The sequence below is a fragment of the Callithrix jacchus genome, chromosome X (genome assembly GCF_049354715.1).
Source record: "Callithrix jacchus isolate 240 chromosome X, calJac240_pri, whole genome shotgun sequence".
Lineage (NCBI taxonomy): Eukaryota > Metazoa > Chordata > Mammalia > Primates > Cebidae > Callithrix > Callithrix jacchus.
Window position 1 is genome coordinate 41,682,450 of NC_133524.1, and position 19,252 is coordinate 41,701,701.

Consider the following 19,252-nt stretch of genomic DNA (forward strand, 5'->3'; position numbering starts at 1 on the left):
TTGACAACAGCAAATTGAGAGCAATCATCGAAGCTGATCCTCTTTTTTTTTTGAGACGGAGTTTCGCTGTTGTTACCCAGACTGGAGTGCAATGGCACGATCTCAGCTCACCGTAACCTCCACCTCCTGGGTTCAAGCAATTCTCCTGCCTTAGCCTCCCGAGTAGCTGGGACTACAGGCGCGCACCACCATGCCCAGCTAATTTTTGTATTTTTGGTAGAGATGGGGTTTCGCCTTCTTGACCAGGATGGTCTCAATCTCTTGACCTCATGATCCACCCACCTTGGCCTCCCAAAGTGCTGGGATTATAATTGTGAGCCACCGTGCCTGGCCGAAGCTGATCCTCTTATAACTACACAAGAAGTTGCTGAAGAACTCAACATCGATCATTCTATGGTCATTTGGTATTTAAAACAAATAGGAAAGGTGAAAAACCTCACTAAGTGGGTGCTTCATGAGCTGAGTGAAAACAAAATCATCATTTTGAAGTGTCATCTTCTCTTATTCTATGAAACAACAACAAACCATTTCTTGATCAGATTGTGATGTGTAACAAAAAGTGGATTTCATATGACAACCAATGATGACAGCTCAGTGGCTGTACTGAGAAGAAGCTCCAAAGCACATCCCAAAGCCAAACGTGCACCCAAAACGAAGGTCATAGTCACTGTTTGGTGGTCTGCTGCTGGTCTGATCCACTACAGCTTTCTGAATACTGGCAAAACCATTATATCTGAGAAGTATGCTCAGCAAATTGATGAGATGCACCAAAAACTGCAATGCCTGCAGCTTGCATTGGTCAACAGAAAGGGCTCAGTTCTTCTCCACGACAATACTCGACTGCACATCACACAACCAATGCTTCAAAAGTTGAATGAATTGGGCTACGAACTTTTGCCTCATCTGCCATATTCACCTGATCTCTCACCAACCGACTACTACTTCTTCAAGCATCTCAGAAACTTTTGACAGGGAAAATGCTTCCACAACCAGCAGGATGCAGAAAATGCTTTCCAAGAGTTTGTCAAATCGGGAAGCATGGATGTTTACACTACAGGAATAAACAAACATTTCTCATTGGCAAAATGTGTTGATTATAATGGTTCTTATTTTAATTAATAAAAATGTGTTTGAGCCTAGTTATAATGATTTAAAATCCATGGTCTGGAACCACAATTATGTTTGCATCAACCTAATATTTGAAGACTCATTGAAACCTCCATGTCAAGTATTAAGACAAACAATGGATCCAGCACTGAGGTAAGAATCAGAGGACAGTGGTCAAGAGAATATTTTTTTTCCCATCAGCAGAATCCAGGACAGTCAGATAGTCAGGTCAAGGAATTTAATCTATCGTCAAGGCTGGAAATCTTTGCATTTCCTGCTAAGTGGGCTTAACAATCCTCCTGGGAAAATGAGCCTTCGGTAATATAAAATTCATGCCTTGCTGTTCTGTGCCTTTTTGCAAATACAGTACAATGACTGCTAGTGTTTCTAATGCTTATTTTTCCAAATACAGCTTTCCTTATGGTTATCCTATCCCACATCACCACTGGATATTGGAGAAGGAGGGAAAAAATAGTCTTTAAGTTTATAGATCTACGGACCACAAGGGAGACTAAAACCCAGTCTCCCTTCTTCCCTAACAATAGAGTTGTAGCTCAGATGTGGCTGCTTAGTCTGGAACTATATTTCCCAGCCTCCTTTGCAGCAAAGCCATGGTTATGTGACAAAGATTTCTCCAATGGAATGTGAGCAGAAGTGATACAGCAACTTCAGTTTCCCTTGTTTAAGAGAAATTCCCTGGCCCTGGGATTCTGCTCTTTCTTTCTGCTGGCTAGAATAATAACTACTAGAGTGATCTTAGAAGCCACCTGTTGAGGATGAACCAGTCTGAAACTTGAAAGCATTACATAAGAGATTGAAACTGCTGTTGCAAAATTATAACTGAGAAAATTATTACAGTTAAAGAGATCTGACCTAACCAACTCCATCTTGCTTCTAACCTACAAGCTGTCCTTGTTCACTTCTGGGCGTAGGCTGATCTTATTTATTTATTTATTTGTTTGTTTATTTATTTATTTTTTTAAAGACGGGGTTTCACCGTGTTGGTCAGGCTGGTCTTGAACTCCCGACCTCAGGTGATCCGCCCGCCTTGGCCTTCAAAGTGCTTGGATTACAGGTGTGAGCCGCTACGCCTGGCCAAGGCTGATCTAACTTTGAGAGGAACTTAGTTTATAGTTTAACTTTGAGACAAAGATGGTGACAGCCCTTTCCCAAAACGAACCACCTTCCTGCCTGGGGATTAGACTGCCTTTGTAAGAGTAACAAATTAGTCACAAGATTAGAAATTATGGTTTAGAAGTCGTGCAGCTGGAGGCTATAAGATTCTGGCCGGGAGTGGTAGCTCAAGCCTGTAATCCCAGAATTTTGGGAGGCCGAGGCGGGTGAATCACGAGTTCAACAGATCGAGACCATCCTGGTCAACATGGTGAAACCCTGTCTCTACTAAAAATACAAAAAATTAGCTGGACGTTGTGGCGCCTGCCTCTAATCCCAGCTACTCAGGAGGCTGAGGCAGGAGAATTGCCTGAACCCAGGAGGCGGAGGTTGCGATGAGCCGAGATCACGCCATTGCACTCCAGCCTGGGTAACAAGAGCGAAACTTTGTCTCAAAAAAAAAAAAAAAGATTCTAACCCTCCCTAAATTGCTCCTAGGGATAACATCACTACTGTAAAACCTAAGATCAGTGTTTGAGATATTTTGCAGACCCTGCACTTGATTGATCAGCTGGCACCACCCAGATTGATGAACTGACTCATTAGATCTTGTGGTCCCCACCCAGGAACTGACTCAGGGCAAGAGGACAGCTTTCACTCCCTATGATCCCAACCAATCAGTACTCCCAACCCACTGGCCCCTACCTACCAAATTGTCCTTGAAAACCCTGATCCCCAGCCAGGCGCGGTGGCCCATGCCTGTAATCCCAGCACTTTGGGATGCTGAGGCAGGCAGATCACTTAAGCCCAGGAGTTCGAGACCAGCCTGGGCAACATGGTGAAACCCTGTCTCTGCACAAAAATACAAATACTAACTGGGCATAGTGGTGCATGCCTGTAGTTCCAACTATTCAAGAGGCTGAGGCAGGAGGATCGCTTGAGCCTAGGAGATAGAGGTTGCTATGAGCTGAGATTGCACACTGCACTCCAGCCTGAGCGACAGAGTAAGACCCTGTCCTTGTCTCAGCAACAACAACAACAATCCCAATCCCTACTAACATAAGTACTAATAAAACTTCAGCTACCCGTATAGCCAGCTCTGTATGAATTAAACTTTCCTGCAATTTCCATGTCTTCATAATTCGGCCCTGTATAGGTAGTGGACAAGGAGAACATGTTGGGCTCCTTGGACCCATCCTGGGACTACATTAACTTCTTTTTTTTTTTTTTTAAAGATGGGGTTTCACCATGATGGCCAGGCTGGTCTTGAACTCCTGACCTCAGGTGATCCACCCACCTTGGCCTCCCAAAGTGCTAGGATTACAGGCCTGAGCCACCACGCACGGCCTATATTCTCTATTCTTTTAACTACTAAACGCTGGGGACTTCTTTGTTATGATACATAGCCTTTCACCATAACTAACATACATAATTTGCAACTGTTTAAACTTATAATGAAAAATATGAAATAACTTCCAAATCTGTAAAAAAGTAAATCATTTGTTTAAATTTTTTTTTCTTTTAAAGGATCATAAACAAAAAAAGTTTAGAGACTCATAGAATAGTTTATACTAGATGGTCTCTACTTCTTCACTTTCTAGTCACTTACCAACCTATTGTACCTTGTTCCCTCCCTCTCCAGAAAGAGAAGATGCAGATTCCAAAGAGGTCAATATATCAATCACTTGCTCTGCCAAGAGAAACCTATAAATATATCCATTGACTTCTCTGCCCATAGTCTCTTCTAAGGGAACCTACCCCACCTTCAGCTCCTATTGAGAGAGCTTCCTATTTTGTTCCATGTGACCTAGTGTGCCCCCTTCTCTATCACCAATAATGGTGATAGCATACTTGGCCAGGGTGGGCATCTGACCAATGAGTGACAGTCAATCCATAGGTAGACCAAGAACCTATGATGCAGCCTGGCCCAAAAGCCAAACTGGCTTTATCATATTACCTCTCTTGGGTATCTGAACTGGAAAATATAAAACAGATGGCAAAGGAAGCTGAAGATGAGTACATGTTTAGAGAAAGGCCATGAATTAGTGCTGGGACCATTAAGGGTCAGAACAAATTCAGATTACAAAGAAGCATGAATTGGCAAAAGCTAGGAGACAGAGAGCGCTATGCAGAAAAGAAGAAAGGAGTAAACCAGAGAGGGCATTCTGTTTCATGCCAGTTATTTTTATTGTTATTTTTCAGTATTTTTTGGGTTGTTTGTTTTTGAGACAGTCTCACTTTGTCACCCAGTCTGGAGTGTAGTGGGTGACTGCCTCCCAGGTTCAAGTGATTCTCCTGTCTCAGTCTACCAAGTAGCTGGGATTACAGGCACACGCCAATACGCCTGGCTAATTTTTGTATTTTTAGTAGAGACAGGGTTTTGCCATGTTGGCCAGGCTGGACTCAAACTCCTCACCGCAGGTGATCCGCCTGCCTCAGCTTCCCAAAGTGCTGGGATTACAGGTGTGAGCCACCACGCTCGGCCACATGCCAGTTATTTTTTAAAACCTTCAATTACAAATATATGGAAATTCTGGATAAAAATATCAAATATTCCTTAAAATGCATAGCTGAGGTGAAATAACTAAATGTGAGCGGAGACAGGACAAAGAGAAAGTTGAAACGAAGTTGGTAAGCTTGCATTCATATTTTGGCTGCCCTGGGGTAAAAGCAAATAAGAAGCAAGGCAGGTATGAGAGATAAAACGTCCCTCAGTGAAAGGATGAACTATTATTCTACTGACCAGCAAGGGACATGATGAGGATACTTCAATATAAGCTAGACAATTTTTGCCCTTCCTCCTGCAAGTATTGGGGAGCACAGATGAACAGTGTCTCCAATATGGCCTTCTGGGCAGATGATGCACCTTAGAGTTCCAGGTTCTATCTGAATAATTGAGTCTGGTCCTCATTTTTGGAGAGCTTGACTGAAGGGCAGTCAGTCCAGCCTGTTCTATTTGTCCTCACCACCAGCTTGAGGGCATGTGTCACCTCATGGAATGTTCAAGAGATGGTTATGAGAATGGATTGGGGAAGACATCTGAAGATGCTGACAGTTGGTTTGTGTGACAGTTTGTCAGCTCCTCCACTGTTTCTGATAGACTTCTCAGTAGGACAAAGGACAATGGTGACCAGTTTTAGAGCTGTCTAGCAGAGTACAGCCAACCTTGGAGTCAGTTTCATTTAAAGTGCGCAAGCAAAACAGTCATGGAGAGCCACACCAGGGAATTTTTCCTTCGTGAGGAAGGCTCCAGGGGTGGATGGTTCTAGAAGACGAAAGATCATTAATGTTCCTCCCTCCCCTGTTCGCCTCAGCATATGGGGTGTTTCCTCTCCAGGCACTGGTATTGCTGTTCTCTCTCTACCTCCATAAAATTGACATGGCCTATTTCAGCAATTACAACTTCACCTTTCCCAAACATCCATTACGCATATTCAGACCTTTTTTCCACAAAGGTCAGATGCAAGAGGGACAAGGATATTTTAATAAAACTTACGGAGACCCGCTTTGGCCCTCCGTGGGTCATTGTAGTGGTGGCAGTGGCCCAGTGAGCAATGTATTCATCCAAGTGGTCATTATCCTTATGATCTAGATGATGGCAGTCCAGCAAGAGAATCCAGATGGCTAAACTAGAATCAAGTTTCAATACCCTAGGTCCATTTTGAGCTGAGCTGCCATACAGAGAGTAAACCAACCAGGCCGCCTTGGGGTCTCCATTAAAGGAAAGAAAGAAGCAGCATGCCTAGAAATGAAAGTATTGAATGTTCAAAATAGATCTCCATAAACCCCACCTCTTTGTCCTGATCATTACTCAGACAATAGCTGAGAAAGGACAGTATTTTTTTTTTTTCTGGGGACAACTGCATTCAACGACAATTTGCCTTACTAAAGCATGCAGACCAGGAGGAGGTGAGGGAAGTAGTCAGAAGCCTTTTAAAGTTGATTTTTGAGGTTGGTCAGATTCCACAATACCAGATGCCTTTGGATGGTAGGGAGCATGGAAGGTCTACTGCATACCTTGACAATCAGCCCATTGTGTGCGGCTTTTGCAATAAAAGGGGCATTATTGTCAGCCTGCAAATGGTCTGGGAAGCTGATCACATGACACAGATTAGTTTCAAGGGTCACAGTGATTTGTTTGGACTCTGCTGATCCGACTGGAATGGCAACACAGTAACCTGAAAAAGTGTCAACAGCAGTGAGGCCCTGCTGGGATCAAACGTCCAATGTGGTGTGGTCAATCTCATAGGAGCAGTGCCCTGTACAATGTGGACTCCTTCACTATGAGAGAGGAGTCCCAAGTCTGGTATGCCATGATAGCCTCCACATCAGAAACATAAAGTCCTTTGTTTTATGACCTGTTTATGTGGGTGGCTGGCTTGCCATGTCTAATCTAGTCAGCAATGGTGGCAATCTTGGCAGTGCAGCTTTGATTAGCAGTTTGCCTGGTCTCATCAGAGAACAGGCCTTTCCATGGGCATCTACATGAGTGACCCAGACGGTTTGATCAGTCAGCCATGATTTGTTTTCACAGTACATGGCCCCAAAGAGAGATGTCTTTGTATTTTTTTTTTTTTTTTTTTAGAGACGGGGTTTCTCCATGTTGTTCAGGCTGGTCTCAAACTCCTGACCTCAGGTGATCTGCCCGCCTCAGCCTCCCAAAGTGCTGGGATTACAGGCGTGAGCCACCACACCAGGCAGAGAGATGTCTTTAGTCTGTCAGGCTATCATTTTCCATATGGCAAACCAAACAACTAGGCCATTGCCAATAGCTGAGAAGTCAGTAAAAACATAACAAGGTTCATCAAAGGAAATATTGCTTGGAGCTATGAGAATGGCCTTGACTTCTGCCCACTAAGTGGAGCCACATTCATTTTTGCTTCTGCATAGCTGGTGGTGAGGTTGAATAGCTGCAGCATTCCAGTAGACACTATTGGGTTTCAGTTTAGTTGAACCATCAGTGAACCAGGCCCAGGCATTAGAGAAACTTCTGTGAATGAAGGGTCCCATTGAGTCACTGGCTTTGCTTCAGGCAACCAATTGGATGATAGTTTAATGGGGATAACTGTTACTTTTTCACCTAAGTCAAGATGCTGCTTGGACCAGGTCAGCTGCTTTCTTGAGTACATTTCCTTTTGACAGGGGAAGCTTATTGGGCCCATTCCACCCTGTTAGTCACTGAGAGTTGACCTACCCTAAAATGGGGCTATAAGGCTGGAGAGTCACAAGGCCTCCATGATTCAGGTGTTCAGTTTTGACAAGAGTCCAAGAGCAAGCTAATAGCTGCTTTTCAAAAGGGTTGTTTCTAGTAGCCATATCAGGGAGACCACTAGTCCCAAGCCCCAAGGAACATTTCTGGGTGGAAGCTAACACCCTTTGTCAGGGATTTCAATCAGCAAAGTCATCTGTCATGATCATTAAGTTTATAGCACCCTAAAGGTAAAGAGCACGCCACAGCTTGCAGGACAGCTTCGAACACAATTTATTGGTTTAAGCCCCACTCAAAGGATGCTGATTTGGCAGGTTCCGTGATATAAAGATCAAGTAGCATGACTGAGTGAGGCACATACTGTTTCTAATACCCTAGGAGTCCAATAAGGTACTAGACTTCCTTTTTGATTTAGGGGACCAAAGAGACAGCAGTTTTTTCACAACCATCAGAGGGATTGAGTGTTATAAATCCATCCACATAGTTCCAAGAAATTTGCTTGGTAAGCCAACAAGGCATCATCTGTATAGTGAAAACTTTGGGCATCAAAAGGTAGAAGAAATCATACTAAATCCTGACTCACCCACTGGTAAAAAATGGATGAGTCAGGATACCCCTAGGGGAATGACTATAAACATGTATTGGAGGCCTTGCTACATGAATGTAAACTGATCTTGATCCTCAAGTGTCAGTGAGAAGGTGTTGGTAAAAGTCTAAGACAGCAAACCAGGCGTTATCAGCCTGGATAATGGATTCAGTTGCAGTTGCAATATCTGGAACAGCCATGGCTATGAAAGCAACAACAGATGAGTCAGCAATAATCTTCGCTAAGCCTTCAGCACCTGCTTCACTGGCCATACAGGGTTGTTGTATTGAGATATTGCCTTACTTTCCACCTCTGATGGCTTTAAGTCTTTAATCAAGGCTATGATTTCCCTTTCTCTTCCTGGGCTTCTTTAGCTTCTGTTGGACCATCAGGGAAGAAACAGAGGCGGGTTGAGAAGCAATTTACATTTCCCATAAACAATTCTCTATTTAAAAAAATAAAAGGGCTGGGCGTGGCTCATGCCTGTAATCCCAGCACTTTGGGAGGCTGAGGCAGGTGGATCACCTGAGGTCAGGAGTTCGAGACCAGCCTGACCAACATGGTGAAACCCCATCTCTATTAAAACAAAACAATACAAAAAACCCAATTCTCTATATGCCACTTTTCTGAATCCTGAAAATCTCCCCTCACCCAACGCTGGCACTTATGGAATGGGGACACATCAATTCCTACTGTACATTGAGATGCAGAAGTAAGAACCACAGTACATTGAATTGGCCTAATGGACCCTACCCACAATTTAGATTTCCTTCTCTCAGCACCATTAGCTGGATCTGAGGGCTTTTGCCTTCCCCAAGTCTGGGTAGGATAGTGACTTGGGCACTTGTATTCAACAAAGCCATAAAGTTTGAATTCCTCACTTTCCCCAAATTCCTCTTTGATGAGTGGATATGGTTTTCAATTCTCTTTAGTGTAAGGAAAATCTTGGCCCCACCTCTAATAATCTTTCCTTTTAAAGTAGCTGAGGTTGGGGTAGAAAAGGAGGGAGGGATCAGGGATATGGGAGAGGGCTCTGAGCTATTAAATAAAAAAGCTTTGCATTTAGGTAATGTGGCAGCATCTTATGGTGCAACCAAAAGTAACTTTCAGTGTTTTTTCCCTACCCACACTTTATGCTGACTAGGCAGAGATCCTGACGGTTGACACCATCAATTTCAGCTTTGGAGACCCCTTCACTCAGTCACAGCGGTATGATTTTCTGGCTGAAGCCATTGCGTTTGTGACCCCAGGCTGACATGAGCCAGGCTTGCACAGCAGCAACCTTCTTTGAAAATTCCACTTTAATTCAGGGCCTCTGCTGCCCCATCACCAAGATAACGTTTCTTTTCTTTTTTTTAAGACGGGGTTTCACCATGTTCGTCAGGCTGGTCTTGAACTCCTGACCTCAGGTGATCCGCCCGCCTTGGCCTCCAAAGTGCTTGGATTACCGGCGTGAGCCACCATGCCTGGCCCAAGATAACGTTTCTTATGTTCTTGCCTGGTTTCAACATAAGGGAAGTTTTCCAGGGCAGCAGCATCTACCTAGGTTTAATCAGGTCAGTTTCTCATTCTCCAGTGGCTTTGCCCGCATTGTAAACCCAATTCAAGGCAGTAAGAGCCTGAATACTACTCAATGCTTCATCTATGGTTTCCCATAGGAGTTGGTCTGTCTCAGGGAAATCTCTCTGAAAGGCCCATAGCTCCCTTATTGCAGCCAGGATCTATTGCAAAAAAAAACCCTCTAAGACCTTTTATTGTTCTCTCCTAGTGGATCTAAGGCAGACATGATGGACCGCAGGAGAAGCTGAGCCATAAGACCCAATTTATGTTGCCTTTCTTCCTTGACAAGCATTACTAGCCCTACTTCCTCATCTCCCAAGTGAACCAGCCAGGCTCCTAATGATGTGCCTGGTTTCTGCCCATAATGGTCATGAATTTCCCTCCTTCCACACATCTCTGCAATTGTTGTCTAAAAGAGGGCAGAATCTTTTATGCACACCAGACAATACCCAGTACTAGTTGTTACAATGGGGCAGACCTGAGGCTAACTCCAAATTGTTCAGGAAGTTCTACACCTGCAGTAGAGTTAGCAAGAACCAGGGCACCATTTGGGCAGGGGTTTTTGAATCTGCTTCCTGGTACTCAGCCTGCATCCACCTTTTCAATCTCCATCATTAACAGGCAATAAAGTGAAGAACTATTTACAGACTGATTGAGCAGATAATTTGGTCAACATATTTCAGGGACTTTCCTCAAATTTCCTTTTTCTTTTCTTTCTTTTTTGAAACAGTCTTGATCTGTCGCCCAGGCTGGAGTGCAGTGGCACACTCTCGGCTCACTGCAGCCTCGGCTCCAGAGATTCTCACACCTCAGCCTCCTCAGTAGCTGGGACCACAAGCACATGCCACCATGCCCAGCTAATTTTTGTATTTTTAGTAGAAACGGGGTTTTGCCATGTTGCCCAGGCTGGTCTCAAACTCCTGAGCTTAAGCAATCCGCTTGCATCGGCCTCCCAAATTGCTGGGATTACAGGTGTGAGCCACCATATCTGGCCCTCAAATTTCATTAAATTTACCCACAACATTCTCATCCTTCTCTTTCTAGAAAGCCATGTCTCTGTCAGTATCCCACCCTCCTCACTAAAGCTGTCAAGAACTGTAAAAGGTCTGAGATTTTGCCCTACTCACAAGCTAACAAGTCAGCCCACCAGTTTCATGGAATCTGGTAGAAAACATGAGACTCCTGGGTCAGCACTCTGGACTCTGAAAAGCCAGTCACCAGATATCAACATTTTGGCCTCAGTTTCTTGAGCCCCAATCATACAGGGGAACTCCTCTGTGCTGGTGCCCTAAAAACTGCATATATCCTCATAGGCCATATAGGCAAGGCTCTACTGCAAGCTGATCCATGCTGTGGCAGAAGGCCCTGTGATCCTCCCTGAGCATGAGAGGGTAGGCAGTCTTGTGAGGAGCTGCCACACAGCCATTTCTCACTTGCCTCTCTCTTTTTTCCACAGTAGCAAGAACATTTATTATAAAAATAGGCGGATAAAAAAGTGTGCTTTAACTTCTAGATATACAACAAATGCTATTGCGATACAGTTTTTCAGTGCAGACATGTGGCTCTGCAATGGCGGGGATGGGCCCCCTTGTGTGATGTGCAGCCACAATACTCCACTTGACAAACCTCTGGTTCAAGGCAGAGAGGAGACACCTTGTTCTGTAGAACAGGATGGGGCTTCCACCCTGGGGAACATACAAATGGCTCCCATAGGCAGCCACCCCTTTCTGGCAAGCTGTAGCATACCCAGGTGCAGGCTGGGGGAAGGGTTGGCACGCGAACCCCAGATTGCTCTGGCTTCAGCCTGATGGAGACACAAGACTGGGGCCTCCCTCTGCCAGATATTTCTGACCCCATCTCCACCTCCAGCCTCTAGCCTCACTGGCAGTTCCCTGTGACCCAGCCTGTTCCATAGCCAAAGGGGTACCAAATGATCACAGTAGAGGGCCTTGGATCTCAGTAGAGCTTAATCCATGGCGTTGAGAGCACCCACCCTATCCCTGAAGGCAGCTGCGCCAGGCCAGGGATCGGCAAGGGCATGGGTGGAATCTCGGTCACTGGCAGCACTCGGCCATGTGCCTGAGGAGCTCTTCACCTTGCTCATCACTAAAGCACTGCAGGCAGTGAGAGCACTGAAGGTCCCCCTGGTCTCTCTGGGCTGCCCAGGATGTCAGCCTTCTGCAGGGGGTTCCAACTGCTGGGACCCAGTCCCATGCCTCCAGCCACCAGGCACCATAAGCTCCAGTGCATTGGTGGCCAAGTACTTGGCAGTTTTGCTTTCAGCGTGAATCCGGCAGGTGTCTGGCTCTTGAGAATCTTGTCTCCAGGACACCCAGTGCAGCAAAGAGATCACCTTTTCCTCCAGTTCCTGAATCCTATTTTAAGTCTGTCCTGATCTGCCCTTTCTGACTTGAAGTCATCCTTGTAAGCAAGAATCTGCTGTTCCAGCAGCTGCGCCCACTCCAGCACAGCATCCTGGGCTGTCCTCTAGGCCACGCGCTCCTGCTTCACATCTGCACAGTCGTTTATTTTCTCTTTCAACTGTCCATTGAGTCGGGAGATCTTCCTCATCAGCTCGGGCTCATGGAGGGGGTCTACAGCCCCCTGAACTGTGCATGGAGCCCCCTCACATATTCGTCCCTGCTGACATCCTAACACTGCCTCTTGGCATTGAGGTCTTCAACGTGAGTAACCTGTTTTTTTTTTTTTTTTTTCTTTTTTAAAGACGGGGTTTCACCATGTTGGTCAGGCTGGTCTTGAACTCCCGACCTTAGGTGATCCACCCGCCTTGGCCTCCAAAGTGCTTGGATTACAGGCGTGAGCCACCGCGCCCGGCCACCTTCTGTTTTAAGAGTCGATATTCTTCCAGTAACTGCTCGGTAACACACTGAACAAAGGTATCCCCATCTTTATGTTCTGACTTTAAGGACTCCTCTCCCCCACGTTCCTTTGTGCATGCTGTTGTTCATCCAGACACTTGGCCAGATGCTGACACATGTGGGCAGTGGCGGTCAGCATCCTCCACAACTGCTGGGTCTCCTTGGCCGGGGATGGAGGGGGCACAGAACGTCACTGGTGGCCGAGGCCCGTTCCCCCTCCGCGGCGCTCCTCCACAGCAGGACAACTTCCTTCTCTTGCTCCTGCTGTGGCTGGCTCAGCAGCTGCTGCATCTCCCTTTCTTTTACTCCTAGTCGCTCAGTAAGCCTCTCGATTTTCTGGCGCATCTGGGCGTCCGCGGTGCCGCCCTCCTGCCGCCGCAGCTGCTCCCGGAAGCGCGCCACCGGCTCCAGCAGCGAGTCCACCAGGGACCGCGCGGCGTCTCCCTCTAGTGACGCCAGGCGGGCGCGGAAGGGCGCGATGTGGGCGGCCAGCTGGTCCTACAGGCGCCGCAGCCGCTACCCAGCGGCTGTGCACGGGGCCCCTTCCCGGCCGCCCGACCCCGGGTCCCCGGACTTGGCTGTAGGCTGGCCCGGGAGGCTGGCACCGCCAGCTGCTGCTCTTCCTGGCCCCTCTATCTTGAGGGAGTTTCTCATTGCCTCTTGGTTCCAATGAGGTGTGGGACTTTCCAGCTTGTCCCCTCCCCCTTACTGTCTTACTATGCCAGACAGTAAGCATGCCTGCCGTTTTCTTTGGAGGGAGACAGTATCTGTCTCTCAAGGATGCACTCTATACCAAACGTAGTCCAGAACAAAGGACAGTACAGTGCCTTATTTGCAAGATGTCCAAATACACGAGACCTATTGGTATGTTTGTTGGGAGAATTGTCTCCCAACAAAGGCTACACACAGAAGGAGAAAAAAATCTCTTAAAAAAAGAAAGAGGCGGAGCCGGCGGGAACCGAGAGGGGGCCTCAGTCTCCTTCCCCTCCCCTCGCCTGTTCCCGCCATCTTCTCCTCGCAGCCGGACGGGAACTATGTGATCCCGGAAGTTTCCGGGCCTTTGGAACTATGTGACCTCGGAAGTTCCGGGGCGTTCCGTGGCCTTTGGGGTGTGGGATAAGCAGTAATGGCGGAGGCTGCAGCTCCCGGAACAATAGCCACAATATTAGGAGCAGCAGTGGCGGAGGAGGAGGCAGCGGCCGCCTTCTCCACACCGATCCTCGCAGTCACCGCCCTGTCCCCGAGGACGGACAGAGGGGGCGGAGGCAGCGACGGCAGCTACGGCGGCAGTAGCCCCAGTGGCGCCCGGGGCGCCAGCGGTCTCAATGGCGCCCACGGCGCCAGCAGAGCCAGCAGTGCCGGTGACGACAGCTGGACTAAACAGGTCACTTGCACGTATTTTATGCATGGGGCTTATAAGGAAGGTGATAACTGTCGCTATTCTCATGAGCTCTCTGAGAGTCCGCATGGTGTAGTGTGCAAGTATTTTCACCAAGGGTGCTGTATTTATGGAGACCGCTGCAGATATGAGCATAGCAAGCCACTGAAGCAGGAAGAAGCAACCTCTACAGAGCTAACTACAAAGTCATCACTTGCTGCTTCCTCAAGTCTCTCATCGATAGTTGGACCACTTGTTGAAATGAATACAGGTGAAGGTGAGTCAGAAAATTCAAACTTTGCAACTATAGGACCAGGCTCAGAGGACTGGGTGAATGCTATTGAGTTTGTTCCTGGGCAACCCTACTGTGGCCGTACTGTGCCTGTCTGCACTGAAGCACCCCTGCAGGGCTCAGTGACCAACGAAGAATCAGAGAAAGAGCAAACCAACATGGAAACAGAAAAGCAGCTGTGCCCCTATGCTGCAGTGGGACAGTGCCGATATGGGGAGAACTGTGTGTATATCCACGGAGATTCATGTGATATGTGTGGGCTGCAGGTCCTGCATCCAATGGATGCTTCCCAGAGATCACAGCATATAAAATCGTGCATTGAGGCCCATGAGAAGGACATGGAACTCTCATTTGCTGTGCAGCGCAGCAAGGATATGGTGTGTGGGATCTGCATGGAGGTGGTCTATCAGAAAGACAACCCCAGTGAGTGCCGCTTCGGGATCCTCTCCAACTGCAACCACACCTACTGTCTCAAGTGCATTCGCAAGTGGAGGAGTGCCGAAGAATTTGAGAGCAAGGTCGTAAAGTCCTGCCCACAATGCCGAATCAGATCTAATTTTGTCATTCCAAGTGAGTACTGGGTGGAGGAGAAAGAAGAGAAGGAGAAACTCATTCAGAATTACAAGGAGGCAATGAGCAACAAGGCATGCAGGTATTTTGATGAAGGACGTGGGAGCTGCCCATTTAGAGAGAACTGTTTTTACAAGCATGTGTACCCTGATGGCCGTAGAGAGGAGCCACAGAAACAGAAAGTGGAAGCATCAAGCAGAAACCAGGCACAAGGAAGCAACAGCTTCTGGGAATTACTTGACGAAGAAGCAAACAGCAACCCTTTTAACAACAATGAGCAGAGCGAGATGTTGCTTATGCTTTCTTCTGCAGGTGGGGAGGACGAACTGACACACTCTGAAGATGAGCGGGATGTGTTTCGTGATGAAGAATTTTATGTCTTAGATTTATAGAAACCTTTTGTGGTGTGTGAACTGGTCAGCTGAACCCAGAGAGCAGCTGTCTCCTGTGTTGATGTGCCAGTGTGTGTGTTCTCTCCTAGGCAGGCCTATCAACTCCAGGTGCTGTCACAAGAATTTTTACCCAGGGCCTGTCTTCTCAATCCCTCACCTTTCCCTGGGAAGTATGTTGTTTTCCCTGTTGAAAAAAATTTAAAAATTAAAACTTTTTCTTTTTCTGTACAGCTAGAAGAACTGTTGGAGTAGGACAAAAGTAAATCTTAAAGTTAGTGTTTGTTTGTTTTTTCTGAGACAGTCTCACTCTGTCGCCCAGGCTGGAGTGCAGTGGTTCCATTTCGGCTCACTGCAACCTCTGCCTTCCAAGTTCAAGCCATTCTTCTGTCTCAGCCTCCCAAGTTGCTGGGACTTCAGGTGCATGCTGCAATGCCCGGCTAATTTTTTAATATTTTTTGTAGAGATGGGGTTTCACCATATTGGTAAGGCTTGTCTTAAACGCCTGACCTCAGGTGATCCACCCGCCTCAGCCTCCTGAAGTGTTGGAATTATAGGCGTGAGCCACTGTGTCCAGCCTTTTTTCTTTATTTTTTTTTTTTTGAGATGGAATTTCACTCTTGTTACCCAGGCTGGAGTGCAATGGCGTAATCTCGGCTCACCACAACCTCCACCTCCTGGGTTCAGGCAATTCTCCTGCCTCAGCCTCCTGAGTAGCTGGGATTACAGGCACGCACCACCGTGCACAGCTAATTTTTTGTATTTTTAGTAGAGACGGGGTTTCACCATGTTCACCAGGATGGTCTCGATCTCTTGACCTCGTGATCCACCCACCTCGGCCTCCCAAAGTGCTGGGATTACAGGCGTGAGCCATTGCGCCCTGCCCAGCCCAGGCTTAAAGTTAGTTTTTTGTAACAGGCATGAACCACCGTGCGTGGCCTGAAAGTTAGTTTTTTTTGTTTTTTGTTTTTTTTGAGACAGAGTTTCCCTCTTGTTACCCAGGCTGGAGTGCAATGGCACGATCTCGGCTCACTGCAACCTCTGCCTCCTGGGTTCAGGCAATTCTCCTGCCTCAGCCTCCTGAGTAGCTGGGATTACAGGTGCGCGCCACCATGCCCAGCTAATGTTTTGTATCTTTAGTAGAGACTGGGTTTCACCATTTTGACCAGAATGGTCTCGATCTCTTGACCTCGTGATCCACCCGCCTCAGCCTCCCAAAGTGCTGGGATTACAGGCTTGAGCCACCGCGCCCGGCCAAAGTTAGTTTTTTGTAGCAGGCATGAGCCACCATGGCCAGCTGTAAAGTCAGCTTTCTGTGACAGGAATTTAACTGTTAGACAGTATGGGTGTGTTACATCATGTGTTTTTCAATCAGATTGTGTTTTTGAACTTTTCACACACTCATTTTTGGACCCCAGGTTCGAAAGTAAAAACAGTGGCCCTGCTTTTGGGGTCCAGGAACAGGAATGATGGGTGAAGGGACCTAAGCTGGCCAATAGCCTTCTGCTCCATACATGGGATGTGGATCCTTGAGGTTTCTGGTGAAATTGGCACATCTGTGTTTTTATATCTGTTACCTACCCCTGTAATGCCTATCGCATGCACTTGTTCTGTGGTTTTAGTCTCTTGTTTAATTGTACACAAGCAATACTACTGGGTAACCAGAACCAGGTGCAAATGTGTTGAGATTTCTACTGTTTTACATGATAGGAAAATTGAGAAAGAATACATATAAAAGATATAGAAGCTTAACATCAATGCAGTGTTGAAAGTTGACCCCCAAGGGCTGACATGGTGTCTGTGAGTGTGGGTGTGTGATAAGCTTCTCATCCCTGCATAGGTGCAGTATTCTTGACCTTAGTAGAAAAACTTTGTTTAGTGGTTTAAGCCTTGTGTGACAGATAGATCTTAAAGGACAAAGCTGTATATTGGTAGTTGTCAATATAGCAATACTAGCTCTGTTTATACAAATAGAGAAATGGGATTAGCCATAGAGGTTAAAACTGCCAGGTTACCCACATATTAACTCAAACTGGGTCTTGGATATACAGTTGTATTTAATGTTTTACCATTTAGTCGTTCCAGTACAGGCACTTTCTGAAAAACTTTTGTCTGCATTTGGGGCATGTTGTTGTTGGGTTTTGCCATGTTGACCAGGCTGGTCTCGAACTCCTGACTTCAGGTGATCCACCCACCTTGGCCTCCCAAAGTGCTGAGATTCCAGGTGTGAGCCACCGCGCCTAGCCTGACACTTTGATTTTAACCCAGTAAGACCTGTACCAGACTTCTAACCTCCAAAATTGTTTGGATAATAAATTTGTGTTGTTCTAAGCCATTCTGTTTGTGGTAATTTGTTACAGCAGCCTGGTGCTTTGATTTTAACCCAATAAGATCTGTGCCAGACTTCTAACCTCTGGAATTGTTAAGATAATAAAATCGTATTGTTCTAAGCCATTCATTCAGTCTGTGGCAATTTGTTACAGCAGCAATAAGCAACCAATACACATACTTTAAATGCAGACCAGTCTTTAATTTTCTATGCTTTTATAATAATTATAATGACAAGTTAATCGGTAAATGCAAATCAGAAAAAATTTTTTTAATATCTTGGAACTTAATATGTGGTTCAGAAAAGCATCCATGTCCTACCAAAGACATGAGCTTAAAAGATTGTCACTCCATGGGGGTATAAATTGATGCAACTTTTTGGAAGGTACTTTGGCAGTAGCTAGCAAAACTTTATTTATTTATTTATTTTTATTTATTTTTTCTTTTCTTTTTTTTTGAGACGGAGTTTCGCTCTTGTTGCCCAGGCTGGAGTGCAATGGCATGATCTCGGCTCACCGCAACCTCTGTCTCCTGGGTTCAGGCAATTCTCCTGCCTCAGCCTCCTGAGTAGCTGGGATTACAGGCACGTACCACCATGCCCAGCTAATTTTTTGTATTTTGAGTAGAGACAGGGTTTCACCATGTTGTCCAGGATGGTCTCTATCTCTTGACTTTGTGATCCACCCGCCTCGGCCTCCCAAAGTGCTGGGATTACATATTTTATGTTTTTGAGACAGAATCTCACTTTGTTGCCAGGCCGCAGGCTGGAGTGCAGTGGCTCCATCTCAGCTCACTGCAACCTCCGCCTCCCGGGTTCAAGAAATTCTCCTTCCTCAGCCTCCCAAGTAGCTGGGACTACAGGCGCGCGCCACCATGCCCTGCTAATTTTTGTATTTTTTAGTAGAGATGGGGTTTCACCATGTTGGCCAGGATGGTCTCGATCTCTTGACCTCGTGATCCACCCGCCTCGGCCTCCCAAAGTGCTGGGATTACAGGCGTGAGCCACCGCGCCTGGTGCTAGCAAAACTTTAAATGTGAATACTCTTTGGCTCAACAAGGTACTTCTAAGAACTGCACTATTGATTTTCTTTCATAAATTGACAATAATGTAAAGACAAGAATATTTATTAGATTGTTGTTTGTGATTAAAAATTGCAAATAACTTACATGCTTACCAAAAGGGACTGTTGTAAAGAAATATTATCCATTGCATACTATTTCTTTACAATAGTATACAGTGGTGTTTTATTTAGAATAAGCTCCAACTATAAGTACTAACATGTCCATAATACATAAGTGAAATAAGCAAGTGGCAGGCAGTGTATATAGAATAATTTCATTTTTGTAAAAAGAAAAATTTGTATATATGTGTTTATATAACACAAAAACATTCTAAACAAAGGTATAGTAAATAGGAACAAGTTCACTCACTTTTTACTGTCTGCATGTCAATAGTAGTTATGGCTATTAATACTTTTTTTTTTAGACTGAATCTCACTCTGTCACTCAGGCTGGAGTGCAGTGGTGTGACCTCGACTCACTGCAACCTTCACCTCCTAGGTTCAAGCGATTCTCATGCCTCAGCCTCCCAAGTAGCTGGGATTACAGGCACATGCCACCATGCCCAACTCATTTTTGTATTTTTAGGAGAGGTGGGGTTTTACTATGTTGACCAGGCTGCTCATGAACTCCTGACCTCAAGTGATTTACTCCCCCTTGACCTCCCAAAGTCATGAACCACCATGCCAAGCCATTATGATTACTAATACTTTTGCAGTTGGAATATACCAGCTTCAGCATAAAATGAAAGCCTGAAGAAATAAATAAATGTTTTGTAATAA

General features: G+C 46.0%; 1 protein-coding gene and 2 pseudogenes across 1 annotated transcript; 2 read left to right on the top strand and 1 right to left on the bottom strand.

The window, feature by feature from the left end:
• The first annotated feature begins 288 nt into the window (after positions 1 to 288).
• LOC144581089 (histone-lysine N-methyltransferase SETMAR pseudogene) lies at positions 289 to 1,267 on the top strand (annotated as a pseudogene).
• A 10,043-nt stretch (positions 1,268 to 11,310) lies between these two features.
• On the bottom strand, positions 11,311 to 12,866 carry LOC100393516 (TNFAIP3-interacting protein 2-like; annotated as a pseudogene).
• A 696-nt stretch (positions 12,867 to 13,562) lies between these two features.
• Positions 13,563 to 17,528, top strand: LOC100393879 (E3 ubiquitin-protein ligase makorin-1). The gene has a single exon (XM_008989152.5). It carries the CDS (start codon positions 13,581 to 13,583, stop codon positions 15,084 to 15,086), a length of 1,506 nt encoding a protein of 501 aa, XP_008987400.2. The 5' UTR covers positions 13,563 to 13,580; the 3' UTR covers positions 15,087 to 17,528.
• The last annotated feature ends 1,724 nt before the right edge of the window (positions 17,529 to 19,252 follow it).

What these genes read in the sequence shown, in the direction of transcription:
- LOC100393879 (XM_008989152.5), top strand. Translation starts at nt 13,581, where the DNA reads ATGGCGGAGGCTGCAGCTCCCGGAACAATAGCCACAATATTAGGAGCA.